A 15,092-nucleotide genomic window follows, 5' to 3' on the forward strand; every position below is an offset into this window, starting at 1 on the left:
TCGAACCGTTCACCTCACTTTATTTATAAACTCCAGTTCACAACAGTTGTGTAATATTGTGTAAAACACTTGATTATCAGACAGAAGAGCCCAACATTTGCATGATCCCCTTCCAACAGCTCTTGGCGATGGTGGAGAGGAAGAACTCCCTTCTAAAGGGAAAAGACTTCCAGCAGGACCCAGGCTCAGGCAGGGGCAGCCTTCGAGCCAATGATTTGAATGTAAAGAGAGAAGAAGATTTGACAGCAAAATTTATTTAAAGCACCAAAAGTCGGCAGTGTGCAGGCCGAGTATGTGATGCAATCTGTTTTTATATTGTTTAAAATACTTCATAAACCTTTTATGAACCCTTAAATCAGTGGCAGCATGTTTCATAGGCTGGTCACATCATAGCTGCACAGCTCTGAAATCAGATCCGTGGAGTTAAATGTGCAGCATTTGAAACACAATTCAATGTCATTTTTCTAAATATGTGTGTGCACAGCTTCAGTCACATACACCTCCACCTCCTCCTCCCTAACAGACGTCACTCAGGCCCACCAATAGCCTCCTGTGTTTATCCTGCAGCTTTTATAAACCGGCGCGGGGAGCGAAGCGCCACACTGCGTAAGCCAGTCCTCCGGTGAAGGTTCCCTGAGCTCCACGCTGCCCCAGAGCACACTTTAAGACTCTTACAGCAGAACTCCGTGTAAAAGTTAACTGCAGGTCTGAGTTTCTGTCGGACTGTCCCATCATGAGTCTCCGGTTTGTCCTGTGCGTAATGGCCCTGTTCGCCTCCTCTAGCCTGGTGGCCGAGGCGCTGAGAGCCAAACGCCTCGCCATCGGCTGCCCGGAGAAGTGCGACAAGTCTCAGTGCGCCCCCATCCCCGCGGACTGCCTGGCCGGCGACGTGCTGGACCGCTGCGACTGCTGCCCGGTGTGCGCGTCCGGCGAGGGCGAGCAGTGCGGCGGCACCGGAGACCGCGATTGCGCCGAGGGGATGGAGTGCGTGGTGAGTGACGGCGTGGAGGTGTCGGCCACTGTCCGGCGGAGAGGAAGCGCCGGCGTGTGCGTGTGCAAAAGCTCCGAACCCGTGTGCGGCAGCGACGGCGTCTCGTACCGGAACATCTGCGAGCTGAAGCGCGTCAGCAACCGGGCCATGAAGCTGCAGCAGCCGCCGGTGATCTTCATCCAGAGGGGAACCTGCGGGAAAGGTACGTGTGAGTGCGTGCGCGCGTGCACGAGAGAGATTATAGCTTAAGAAGAAAGAAAAGGTGAAGCAGGACTGTGGAAGTTTAAGTGCGCACACACAAAGCCTGAAATACGGCAGCAATGTGTGTGTGTGTGCGTGCGTGCATTCATTTCTTTGTGGGGACCAAAAATTGGAAGTTTACTGTACTTGTGAGGACCAAAATCCTGGTCCCCACAAGTTTCAAGACGGTTTTGCGACTCAAAATGTGGTTTTAGTGTCAGGGTTACAATTGGGTCATGGTGAGGGTTAAGCAGTCATTATTAATGGTTAGGGTAAGGGGCTAGGGAAAGCAATATGTCAATGAAATGTCCCCACAAGAAACGAATACCCGACGTGTGTGTGTGTGTGTGTGTGTGTGTGTGTGTGTGTGTGTGTGTGTGTGTGTGTGTGTGTCTGTTGGCTCTGAACTTGTATGACCTCAGCAGGAGTCTGAGACTGAACTCTCGCCCAGCAGAAAATCATCAGACGAGCATCCAGAATGAACCCAAATCGCGTGAAGAATGCATCCTTAGATCGCAGACAGACTGGAGTTAACCCTGAATCTGCGTCTCCTCCCAGCATATAGCAGCACACAACCTTAACCTCCAACATATAGTGTCTGATTAATCTGGTGGCCTGTGGTCTAGTAAACATCAGGTTTGGTCTCCAGATACCTCGTAGTAGTTTTTCACATAGAAAGTAGAAGTAAAGCAGCAGAAGACTGTCACGTTTAAAAGCTGCAGTCACACAAACTGTACCATTAATGATCTCCCGATAAATAATTTGACGTCACCTTTCAGCATATTTCCAGCGTGACCCCCCCCCCCCACACACACACATACACACATACACATGCTTCACTACATTTCGCTGTTTATACAGCTTAGAGATAACAAGGTAATTAGTGATTTCTCCCAGAAGACAATCGTGTTAACTAAACCTAAATGTCTGCGGTGGTACAACAGGAAGTGTTTTGGAGGTTTATGGGGAAAAAAGCACTTTTGTTAGACATCTATAGATAAAATCACAGTCAGTATATAAAAGATGGAAAGATGGATGTGGCCACTACAATGTCACCCACATTGTTCTGGCTGCTTGAGATTCTTTTTGAACATTTGAGTAAGAGATAAAATGCTTTCATTTAACTCTCAGTATCCTTAGTCCTTAAGCTTAGCCCCTACGCCTGAGAAGCAGAAGTCACAAGGCAAACTTGTTTGTAGTGAAGAGAAAGGCGCGCTGCCATATCGTAGCCTCTTCCTATCTGCTAGGCCTGACCTATCCTGATTGGAGTCACTGAGCTGGACCGCTCCACCGTGTTTGAGTCTTGCTGTGTGCTACAGCCCATCCGAGTTTGTGTCACCCTGTTGCACCTGTACAGTTTATGAAAACAAGCTAATCTAACTGGTAGCTGATAACTTCTGCCCTCTTGTTCATATTCAGCCAATTCTTTCTTGCAGGAAGCCAAAACATTTAAAAGTGAGCCTTCAAAGTCAGGTCCAAAACCAATGGGTGATGTGAAGCTGGCCATCTTTTACTTACAGGCTGTGGTGCTTTGACACCAATGAAAACCTCTTAGTGACGAATGAGGCTCTGAGTTTTTGTAGCTGCATGTAACAACAACAGACAGTTTAACTGCATTATAGTAAGTTAAAGCATTTATCTGACATCTGTCATAGCAAACTGCTCTCTCATTACATCTGCACCCTTCTCTCTTTCTCTTTACATCTGCTGATTGGCCCAAAACGCTGACATGGAACATGTTTCCACTAGGGGTGCAACGATATTCATATCGATATTGAACCGTTCGATACAGTGCTTTCGGTTCGGTTGTATCGAACAATACAACATTTGTAATTTATTTTATCAACTTTCCTTCTGACGATGCTGTCTATGTTGAGCGCTCAGTGAATCTGCGTTCGACTACTCCGCCTAGGCTGCACTGTCGAGCGCAGATCCACTGAGCGCTCAACACAGACAGCATAGTCAGAAGGAAGAGAGCAGGGCAAGCTAGCAAGACAGAAGTTAAGCTCTCCTTGCAACATGGACCTCCCCCACTCTCAGATCTGGCGTTTGGAATTATTTTGGTTTTCATGTGACGTATGACCCTGAAGGTAAGCGCGTCATGGACAGTATGTTGGATGTGCCATGCAATGCTCAATTACATGGGTGGGAGCTAGTGTGTTAGCGCAGTTAGCTCGTTAACGTGTTGGCTGTCTAGCCCCATGCACGGGGCTAGACAGCGATCGTGGGGCGATCGTGGCTCAAGAGTTGGGAGTTCGCCTTGTAATCAGAAGGTTGCCGATTCGAGCCCCAGCTCGGACAGTCTCAGTCGTTGGGTCCTTGGGCGAGACACTTCACCCGTTGCCTACTGGTGGTGGTCAGAGGGCCCGGTGGCGCCAGTGTCTTATTAATCGTTAGCTTACTACGCAAACATGACAAGTGAAATCTCCCGCAGCTTAAACATGTGAGAGGTTGATCGCGCAGAGAATCGCTGAGCTTATGTGAGTGCCTGTGTAAAAGCAGCAGGATTTATATTTCAGTTCTGCTGAGCCAAATAAGACAGGTCAGGGTGAAGAAGTGACAGCCAAAGAAAAGCTTACCACAAAACGGAGAAGTTATGACAAATCAGACTATAAGGCAAAAAGAAAGTGCAGCTTTATGGTTTCATGGACAAAAGAATTTCTGTGGCTGCAATATGATGAGCTAAATAACCAGGGCTGCACATAAGTGGTCCGCAGGTGCGAATTCGCTGTCAAAATAAAAAACACGCACAAGGGTTAGGGTTAAATTTAAAAACTGTACTTTTGAGTTAAAATATATATTTATAATTTTAATAAATGACAAATTAAAAAGGCATGAACATTTTTTGTATCGAAAAAATATCGAACCGTGACACCAAATTATCGAACCGAACCGAACCGTGAATTTTGTGTATCGTTGCACCCCTAGTTTCCACCCATAAACCTGCCTCCCTCCTTCTCTCGCAGGCTAATGTTATCTTAACGAGGCCATAATTTCTTGAAATTAGGCCAGGAAGTCCTGAGTGACTGCCCTGTGCTATGAAAACAAATAGGTTGTCCTGTGAGACTCAAAGAGTCATGAAAGGATTTTAAGAAGTGAAGCCACACAACCTTCAAAGCTACAGCTGTAAATACAGCAGTTTGCTGATGCAGTTTGATTCAGATTGTGTGGGGTGGACTTTCTCAAGCAAGGTCAGTGTCAGCCTCCTCCTCCTCCTGCGTCTTCTTTTCCTTTTTTCCTTTTATCCATCTAATGTCTTTCTCCCGTTCCCTTCACCTCTTCCCTTCCCAATCACTTCTCTGACCTATTTCACTGAGAGGGATGTCCAAACCTCTAAAACGCCTCTTTGCATTTGATTTGATTTGAACTTGAGTTTAGGGAAAAAATCTGGACGATGCCACAATGAGTCTGTGGTGATTCATCTCTTGGAGCTGATTGGCCAATTGTATAACTTCCTAAACAGACACAGATCTAGGTCACACAGATATTTAACCCAGATTTGAGGGGATCAAAATGTATTTCTCCCTTTTTTGTCTTTGACTGCTTCCATGTGCAGACTTGCGGGCTGTTTGCAAGATTGACAGGCTTGGATACAGAGTCAACAAAACACAGTCGCTTGGTGATTCAGCTCCTTCTTTCAGGAGCTGGAGGGCTCACTGCCTGAAAACCAGGCTACTGTTTGATGTTTGAGAACAGCACATGTAGCTCCGTAAAAAATAAACCCACAAAAATACTAAAAGCGTGTTACTGGAACAGGTTAAAAATAGTTTGGTACAGCTATTAAAAGCATCCATATGTTTCATTTTCATAGTGTCAGAGACAAATCTTGCTCTTATATAAAATCAATAGCCAATAAATAAGCATTAATTACAGTTTTTAATTAAGTTACATGGACATCATGCTTTACAAACTATGTGAGAATAGCAAACAGTCTCTCTTTAAATATGTCCTGACTTTGTCACACTCAGAATTAGAGGTGCAGAAGAAGAACATTTCTATCTCTACAAGTACAGTATGCAAAAATGAACCTCTAAAGCTCATTACTGTACCTCAAGGTAATCATCTGTACCTTTCTGAGGGGAAAAACATCACATATCTGCACTTTTAAGGAGCAGTGTCAGTAGATATCTTTGCTCAGCCAAATAATTTTTAAGTTCTGGCAAGTTTCATTCTGCACTTGTCTTCAATATCAGCAGCGCAGTGGGTCAGCGGCAAACACTGTCCCCTCATAGACCATCTTTGTTCTCTCTGCACCTGCTGGGATCTTTCCAGCTGCTCTGGTTTTTTCGCAGCTCGACTCAAATTTACTTACAAAACACATTTAAAGACAACTCGCTTTGACCAAAAGATAGAATGAGTCAAGAAAAAACACAATAGATAAGAAATGACTAAAATAATTGTTAGTAGCTGCTAAACATAGATGGTTGTGGGCATCACATGTTTAAGGCTGGTTCCTAAGAACAGGTCCATGCATATCTGCTTTAAAGACACTCAAGGTCATCTTCATGTGCACTTCTGGATTGTTTTCAGTGGCACTTCTATGGATCGCCCACTACATTTCCCCTGAGTGTTCTCCAAAGGACAGCTCAGGACTATACAGCAGAAGTCCACTCTGATCATCTGACCCCGGGGAATAAATTCATGGTGCACACTGCTGGTCGTGGCTGGAGACCCAGCTGTCGGCACACTGCCGCGAGCAGTGGTATCACTGCAGAGGCTGGGTTGGCTTAAATGAACAACAACAGCCATATCCATTTAAACTCTGTCATCATTTGTGAGCAGAAACTGAAGTGAAAGCTCTCCTTGTCGGACCAATCGGGGTCGCTGACATGTGAGCATTGGTTGTTTACAGTGTGCCGGCTTCAGCGTCGCTCACTGCGCCAGTGTGGACATGGCCTCTGTTGACCTCACGGCGTGCAGTGCTGTTACCGACACCTGCAGTGCGTTTCTTTGCACATCTGACTGACTCCATTCAGTTCACTTCAAAGCTGCAGCAGCTGGCAAACCGCTAATCTGCAGCCAAACAGCCGACCAGCCAAACCCACATCAGCACATACTGACGGTCAGCTGCAGCAGAGGCTCAGGAAAAGTCATCACAGACTCAGACTGACTCAAGCCTGGACTGGACTGATGTGAGAATGTGACAGCCTCAGACCTGAGTTGTGTCCAAGTGCGTGTATCCATAAACAGCTTCACAATAGTCTTTCTTCTTCTTTAACACTTTTTATGGCACATCTGCAGCAATCTGGACCTAGCATCGCACCTTCATTGTTTTAAGCACACATTGTACCTTTATCACGTTTTAAGACCACATTCCACCAAACAGTCTTGTTGCCTCTGGTTGAGATTAAGTGTTTTTTTGATCAGCCAAGTTCCTTTTAAAAGGGATCTTTGTTTTTTAAGTGCCCACCATGTTAGCATTAGCCAACCTCTGATAGATGATGCAGTCGGGCTGAGGGCTGTTGACATCCTCAATCCAGCTAAAGCCTAAAGCTTAGGGGTGGCTTTCACCATAGTTTGTGCTGACAGCATTTCTTCTTTTCTTAAAAAAATTGGGATTTGTGTGGATTTTTTGGGGACTGGTTCACACAAGAAAGTGATCTGTTTCCACTCTGTTTTCTTTGCCACGAGTCAACATCTTTAATGTGTCCATTCATTGCTTTTTGCACAGCTGCAGTAAAAATTGTTTGCCTGAAAAAAGTTACATCTTCATGTGGCTGTCAGTGTTTCCTTCCCTCCTTTGTTCTCTTTCCTTCTTTCGTTAGTGTCTGATTGAGTTCACCTGTCCCTCATTGCCCTTCTCCTCTTGGTGTTTGCATTTCATCAAAATGGCTCCACAAGTTTTAGTACCTCCCAACAAAAACTCGAGAGGAGAAACATGAGGGCAGAGCAGTGGAGGCAGCAGGAGACTAACAATATAAAAGCCACACTTAGAGTCTCATTTTAAAGTAATGCCATTTAAATGCACAATAAACTGTTTCATTATGGCCGACTACCAGTGTAGAGGCTCATTTACAAATACAGTCTATTTTCTATCTATTTTGAGGTCAAAGGACAAGTTGTTTCTTGTCTTTTTTCCAAGTGAAAGCAGCGTTATCAGCAGAGCTGGTATGAACTGCAGCGAGGTGATCGCTATGAAGAATGAGGTCGGGATTCTTCATGATTCATGGAGATAAAATCTGCAGACATCTGAAATATGTGGAGGGAGTCAGCTGAGATATGATACAGTATGATCCTGAGATCAGTGACCCTGAGGACAAACAGAGATATGCCTTCACTGTCGCTCTGCTCTGTCTCGTGTAGATCTTTCCAACGGTTTGCTCAAAAGGAACTCGGGTCTGTTCACACAGCTGCTAGATGGTGGTAATGTGACGCTTCAAAGGCCCCGATTAACATCAAGGAGGTTAATGGTGGAGAAATTGATCACTTATTGGAGCAAACCACAACTAAACACCAATAAAGATGAATCACCACCTAAAAAAAGAAAAAAGTATTGTGAAAGTCTCATTTAACTTGATCACACAGCCCGCAGCCCACCACATGGTGGGGGGAAGTGGCCTATTACAAAGATGGTGCCACAAGTTAAAGAAAGCACTTGAAATCAAACATCTCTTCTGAGAGAAACCTGGAGCACTTAAAAAGAGCCGGAGACAACAAGAAGATCCTTTTTTTAACTTCAGTGGTCAAAAACTACACGTATGGATTTACCAAAGTGGATCAAAACAGCTTTACAAAAACCACCCATCCATCCATCCATCCACCCATCCATCCATCCATCCATCCATCCATCCACCCATTAAGCCATCCATCCATTAACCCTTCTGCCCGCCGTCCTACCTTCCATCCATCCATCCAAAAAAATCTTTTTTTCTCATAAGTTGTAATTCTTTAGTGCATGACCACGATTTCACTTCACAGCTTCTTTAACAGCGGTACAATAACGAGACTGCATGCCACAGAGCTGAACCTGTCAGTGCAACCATGTCACTGGCTAATATTTTTGGTCACCATCTTTGGCATTACTGAGTTCACCTGTATATGTCTATGCAGTAGCTCCATGTCTCCTCACTTAAACAAAGAAAGCTCTCTCTAGTTTGTTTAATGGTCACACAAGTGAAGTTTGAATGGTGACTGGACTGTAAGCACTGTTGTTTAACAACTGCTTTTATGTCACACCGCTCTGAGGAATCATGTTTACGACACACACAGATGGCAGAGGCTGTCTGCTAACTGGCCCCGGCAGATCTGAGTTTCCAGATGTTGCAGCACCTCTGGGTTGAACCAGGAGGGGGTTATGTAAGGCGACAGTGACAGTTATGCAGGAATAGCCCCGCCTCCCCCCCCCTGATACCTCCGCATCTTCTGAGGCGCTGAGTCATTTCCTTTGTTTTCTAAGCATCAGTGGGAGCAGCAGACAGGCTGCAGCTGCTCGTATACGTGCGCTTCATATACACTGCACTCCACATCTGGATGTGGTTTAACACAGCGGCTATGGTTTGGGTCTCCTGAACCTCATGCAGTCACCACACTGAAGCTGAAAGTCTGACTAATACTAGATGATGATTGTTTGCAACATTTCAATTTTCTTATCCAGCCTCTTATCTCCTCTGTGACTGCGGTCGGCCAAAATCCACCAGATCTTTCCTCCCCTGCAGCTGCTGATTGCAGTCCCTTTCAGAATGCTCACAGTGGATTACTGTGTGTGTGTGTGTGTGTGTGTGTGTGTGTGTGTGTGTGTGTGTGTGACGATACAGTGACATGGTGTTTTACTCCCTTCAGGTCAGCAGAACCCCGACAGTCTTCGCTACAAGTACAACTTCATCGCTGATGTGGTGGAGAAGATCGCGCCTGCTGTCGTTCATATTGAACTGTATCGCAAGTAAGAGTGATCCAGACATCTGTAAACCTTTAAAATATGGATGGGAGCCTTTATAAAGTTCTTAATTGTCGGTTTAAGCAACGCATTGCCTCAGTGGTTGCTTGCCTGGATTTTTTCCAGGAGTTAGTTTCTTTGGCCAATGAAAAAACGCTGGGTTAACCTGGCCTGTTGTTACCGGGACAATCTCAGAGAGCAGAATTTTCTTTTTCTGGTTAAATCAATCAAAACAATCATAATGTGTTGAGTTCTTCAGGTTTTTAACTACCAGTTCTTTTCTAGAATGATCAGCATTTGTTTGGTTTTGGTAGATTCGCCACTTTTAGTCACAGTGAAATGTGATGTGAGGTTCGTGGATGCTGTCTTAATGATTTTAATGATCCTTGGACCTTTCTCAGATCATCCAATAAGCACAGTTGAATGGATTGGAGTACATTGTTCGCTGATGTTTATGTTCCAGAAAAAATAAATTGAGACATTGTTGGGTCCTCTCACTGAGTCAAAGATCATTTTATTTTACAGCCAAATATCTTAAAACTAATGACACGTGTTTGTTTCTTTCCATGCTGAAGAGTAAATGTTAAAGCTACAAGCAGAACTTTAGACTTGGTTTTTCTTAAATACAGTTTAAAATACCTCTTTACACCCTTACATCAAAGCCTGCTCTTTAGTGATCGATCCATCAATTGATCATGTCCACTTGATGTTGTTTGAGATCAGAAGTCAGAGCCAAGCCTTTCGTCTCTCCCTCTCTCTTCTCAGGATGATGTTTTCCAAGCGGGAGGTTCCCGTAGCCAGCGGCTCCGGGTTCGTTGTATCAGAGGACGGACTCATCGTTACCAATGCCCATGTGGTGGCCAACAAGCACAGAGTGAAGGTACGCAAACTGTTGGAAACGTCTTCACAACATCCTATTTCACTAGCCATTATGTTAAAAATGTATAGCAATGTGTTCACATCAAAATAGCTTTTGATGAAAACTAACTGGACTCACTTAAGCTACAATCCTTATCTTGTAAGATGCAGTGGCTGCACAACCTGCCATATAGTCAGGACCAATAGAGAGTAGCATCAGTGACAACATATGAGACTAAAAAAGTCAAAAACAGCATGGAAAGAACAAGCTGGGGTTGGGTGGGTTGCAAATAAGCTTGCAGACCTGCAGGCAGAATTGTGTAGCTTCATTTCGGTTGGATATGTAGGTTTGTGGATAATGGCCTGAAATCCGTCTGTGCTGGTTTAAACATCATCATCATGAGACAAGGTGGATGCTGTGGATGCATGGACTGTAAATAAAAGATGGAAGTAGCTTTTGATTCTACTGTACTAAGTGAAGCCAGTGTGAAACTGTCGTAAAGCTGTATTCTTCTTATGGGCAATTTCTTTGGCTGTAAACGATTTATAGTCTCTGGCCATTATTTTCTCGTCCTATTGAACACAACCTAATACATTTCTGTAAGTTAATCCTGTTTAATGTGGTGCCACATGGGCATGCAGGATCCCCCGGTGTCAGAGTCAGCTCCTCGGTCATCATCTGGTTACAACAAGCAACGACGCTGATGGCCGAAAATACTCACCGCTTTAAAAACAGGACTTTGTTAACAAACTGGCAACATCCTGGTGGCCTCGTCCATCTTTTATTTACAGTTTATGACCATTTTGGATCAGGACATTGAGTTCTGATCAGATCTTTTAATTTCCTCCAGGTGGAGCTGAAGAGCGGAGCCACATATGATGCCAAGATCAAAGACATCGACGAGAAGGCAGACATCGCTCTGATCAAGATCGATACACCGGTAAGCAGGCAGACGCTTGGAGAGCGAGGACGCCCCTATTTCATTTTCTTTTTGTTCTTTTTTCATCTTCACGTCAGCTCCATCTCAAAAGTTCGCAGTTGTTGGAGCAGAGAAAGCGATCCGAGCGAGTTAGCTGGAAAATTTACTTTTGCATCTTCATTTTTCCACCTTTTTTTTCTTTTGTGTATTTCTGTATTTTCTGTTTTAAAATTTAAGATAGAGTTTCTCATAATCCCTCGTTTCTTCTCACCTCTTTGCTTTCTTTCGTCTCACTCACTTTTATTTTGCAAAGCAAGCTGTTGAATTTGTGCATTTATACCCTGTTGTGAAGCATGTTTTTTGTGAACATTTATCTGAACTTCTGCCTTTGATTTTGGCTCCGAAAGATCATTCTGGGGCAAAATAAAGTGATGAGTCATGAGAGTGGGTGTGAGTGGGGCAAGTGGAGACAAACGGAGCGATTTGGTTTGGGGCGACTTTGAGTTTTTGCTTCCTCACACTCTTTGTTTTTTTCTCTGGGATGACCGGGCAGCCAGATTCAAGCCAGGAAGAGAGGTTTTTACCGACATTTATGTAATGGGACGACAGTTTTAGAATGAAAGGGTGGGTGCGTCCCATTATGTCCAGACAGTCAGAGCTGCTACATCCTGTGCAGAAGTCTGTCCTCACACGTCAAATTCATGTATTAAAACCTTTTATGTGAAGTTTCAGATTTAATACTAAAGTGAAAACAGGACAGATGCATCTGTATGCAGTCTGTGTTTAAAGACAGGTAGTTAAAGTCATTCATCATTAAAGCAAACGATGTCCAGCTGTACTGAGTTGCATAAAGCAAACAGAGTGTTTTATGCAACTGTGATCTGGACTGCTTTCATAAGACTGGAAACCAGAAGAAAAAAAAGCCATAAAATGCAGATACCACAAGACTCTGAGTCCGCGCACACAGGAGTTATAAAAGAATTTCTGTAGCAGTTCTAGGAGCTCCGAAAATGTGAGAAAACAGGAAATGAATTGAAGGAAATGAAGTCCAGCTGTACTTATGAAAGCAAACAGGGCGCGTTATACAAGCTCTGAGCCACACGCCGTTTTCACAATATCAAAAACACAGACTCCACGTGTTTATGCATTTGGAGATTAAATTATTATTGCACTACTAATCACCAATACCAAAGAAGAAAAGTCCACAGTAACATAAGAAGCACACACCAACATAAGGAAGTTCATGTTCAGGCTTTAAACCAAAACCCCCAGTTTGTGATAACAGTATCACAACATCACTTATTAAAGTCTCTGCTAAGCCGCTGAGCACACTCACATGACACCTGCTGCCTGCTCTAACCAGAGACCTGATCACAGTGTGTCCAACTCCAGGCCTCGAGGGCCAGTGTCCTGCAGGTTTTAGATCTCGCCCGGGTCAACACACCTGAATCAAATGATTAGTTCATTCCCAGGCCTCTGAGGAGGTCATTTAACTATATGAATCAGCTGTGTTGGATTAAGGATACATCTAAAACGTGCAGGACACCGTCCCCAAGCCTGGAGTTGCCGACCCCTGCCTTATCAGGTGAGGATGGTAACATGGTGAAATTTTTTTCCAAAGAACAAAAAAAACCACAACGCTTTTGCAAATAAGACGAGGTTCTTAAACATTTTGAGCTGGAGTTAATTAATTTTATCACATGTGTGCTGTGTGGTGCTGTTTATTTCTAACACACTGGGAGCTCAGAAACTTTAAACATTAAAGCTTAATGCCCGACAGCCTGATAAAGGAGATAAACAGCACTAAACAGACACTGTGATTGAGAGTATACAGCAGGGTATACTCTCCCGGTCCGCGGGAGATCTAAAACCTGCAGGGCCGGTGTCCCTGCAGGTTTTAGATCTCACCCTGGGTCAACACACCTGAATCACATGATTAGTTCTTTAACAGGCCTCTGGAGAACTTCAAGACATGTTGAGAAGGTAATTTATCCATTTAAATCAGCTGTGATGGATCAAGGACACACCTAAAACCTGCAGGGACACCGGCCCTCGTGGACTGGGATTGGGGACCCCTGGTATACAGTATATACACACTGAGGTCTAACTGACAATTAGACACAGGTGAAGACAATCAAGAGGAAGCCAAAGACGACAAGATTGTTGCAAAACCCTGGAATGGGACTTTACATCCTCAGGCCGTGGGTTTGAAATCACTTGTAGAGCTGAAACAATGTGAACCATTCCATCGACTTCTTTCTTGTAGTCAAAGCAAATCAATCTGCATGTAAAGTCCAAAACAAACTCTGGCACACGGTCTCTGCTCTGTGGTCTGTTAGGCGTTTAGACCTCCAAAGGTCAGGTGCGTGCAGGAAGTTTCAGGAAGCTTTAAACACGAGTACGACTGGGACCCTGAAACTGATGGTGCAGCTGACTTTACGATGAGCTAACAGGAAGTGCAGAAACTGCAAACTCATTTCCAGATTTGAGGGCTGCTGAATGTGACACGATTTAGAGCTTAACCACGAAATCTCGTGAAATTAAGCAGGGTAGTGTAAAGCCTTATGAGTACTCAGAGGTTTCACCAGTTTATTCTGGCGTTTCAGCTTTGCAGCTTTCAGAGTGAGACATGATTGGACTTTATTCCCAGAAAAAAGCCTGAATCCAGTTACGTGTTCCAGTTCTTCACACTTACGTGATAAAGCTCCGCACAGAGACACCATCGCCGTAGGATGTGACGTCACGTTTTGCCCGTCAGAAGGAGACGGTGGTGGTTTCAAGTGGCGTGTTTGGCCGTCGGCGGGGTGTGTGTCTCTGTGTGCGCACTCTGTGTGAAGATGCACAAACTCACGGGGTTTAGGAACATCACATAATTTGCAGCACTGTTTCAGCAAAGGTGACTAGAAGCACGTGTGTGTATTCATGTCTTTGTGGGGACCAAAATCCTGGTCCCAACAAGTTTGAAGGCATTTTTGAGATGTGGTTTTAGTGACAGGGTTACAATTAAGTTATGGTGAGGTTTAGGGTAATGGGCTAGGGAAAGCATTATGTGAATCAGATGTTCCCTGTGTGTGTGTGTGATTCGGGCAGTGAGTGGTCGTGTCTTTGAGCGAGCGGGGTTCGTGTCCAGTGAAGCAGTGAGCTGGAAATGAACATCAGAGGCTTTATCAGCTTGTTTTTACTGATAAATCTGATCAGAAAAATATCGAGTAGCGTGCAGAAGAATCCAGAAACGTTCAGGTTTCAGCTCAGTGGAGACAGATTTGCATTTGAATCTTAAGTTTATATAGTTTTATAAGAATCTGTGTTGCCTCTCAGGTATGCATCATGGAAGCATGTGCAGACAGGAGCTACTGGGTGTTGTTTTTAATGAAGCCTCGCGGTGATATTCCACCTCAGTCCAACACTGATCATTTTCCCTGACACGTGCCCACAAGTAGCTTACGGGAAATGATCAGCTTTAACAGTCCAGGACGTCTGAAGGCCGAAGGCAGATTTGATCTGTTCTGTTAATAACACGGCACCAACAGCGCCACTGTAAACACTCCAAGCTTAGCATATAAGATACATCAGATGAAGTGGTGATAATAAGGAGTTAATGTGAGAGAGGGAGAGAGATCATTTTAGGGTTACAGAGATCTGCCGGAATTCTGCTGACACCATTGCTTCATGTCATTAATTACGAGGTTTGAATTCTCTGGTGTTATTTTTCCTTCACAGGCTTTATCCCCTCGGTGAATTCCTCAAAAAGTTGGCAAAGCTCTGCTCTGTTTGTTTAATTCAACAGTTGAAAGGTCTGTCTGTGCCCTGCATGAAAGACAAGAGAGAGTGAGAGATGAGAGGAGCGAGAGACAAAAGGAGAACACAAGGAAAAGATGATGTTTTATATGTTTTACATGTTCGTGAGATGTCAGGGCGCTGAGACAAACTGGGTCAAACTGCTCCATATTTATACTTCAGCTACACTTTTCATACTGTGACATGTTGTATTAACCTTTATCAGAGTAAGAGGCAGGGTGGTCTCAGTCAGGAGCGGTCTTACAAAGGACTTCTTCCTGCCCACCATCACCATGCGCTGCTGATCGGGGCTCGTCTAATTGTTGGGCTTCTCTAATGTTGGAAGGTCTTTACTTATTTAAATTCTCTGGTCCATTTCTTCATACACAACAACAATAGTTTTCTTAACAGGGACTGATTCTGCTCATGTCCA

At 44.3% G+C, this 15,092-nt stretch overlaps 1 protein-coding gene across 1 annotated transcript in view; it reads left to right on the forward strand.

The window, feature by feature from the left end:
- Positions 1-585: 585 nt before the first annotated feature.
- Positions 586-15,092, forward strand: part of htra1b (HtrA serine peptidase 1b) — a 28,497-nt gene continuing 13,990 nt past the window's right edge. The window contains exons 1-4 of the mRNA XM_082543274.1: positions 586-1,193; positions 9,011-9,110; positions 9,870-9,984; positions 10,814-10,903. Of these exons, the coding sequence (XP_082399400.1) occupies positions 734-1,193; positions 9,011-9,110; positions 9,870-9,984; positions 10,814-10,903 (765 nt within the window). The 5' untranslated portion in view covers positions 586-733. The remainder of the gene's footprint in view (positions 1,194-9,010; positions 9,111-9,869; positions 9,985-10,813; positions 10,904-15,092) is intronic.

Source organism: Aulonocara stuartgranti, assembly GCF_965226115.1.
Source record: "Aulonocara stuartgranti genome assembly, chromosome: 8".
NCBI lineage: Eukaryota > Metazoa > Chordata > Actinopteri > Cichliformes > Cichlidae > Aulonocara > Aulonocara stuartgranti.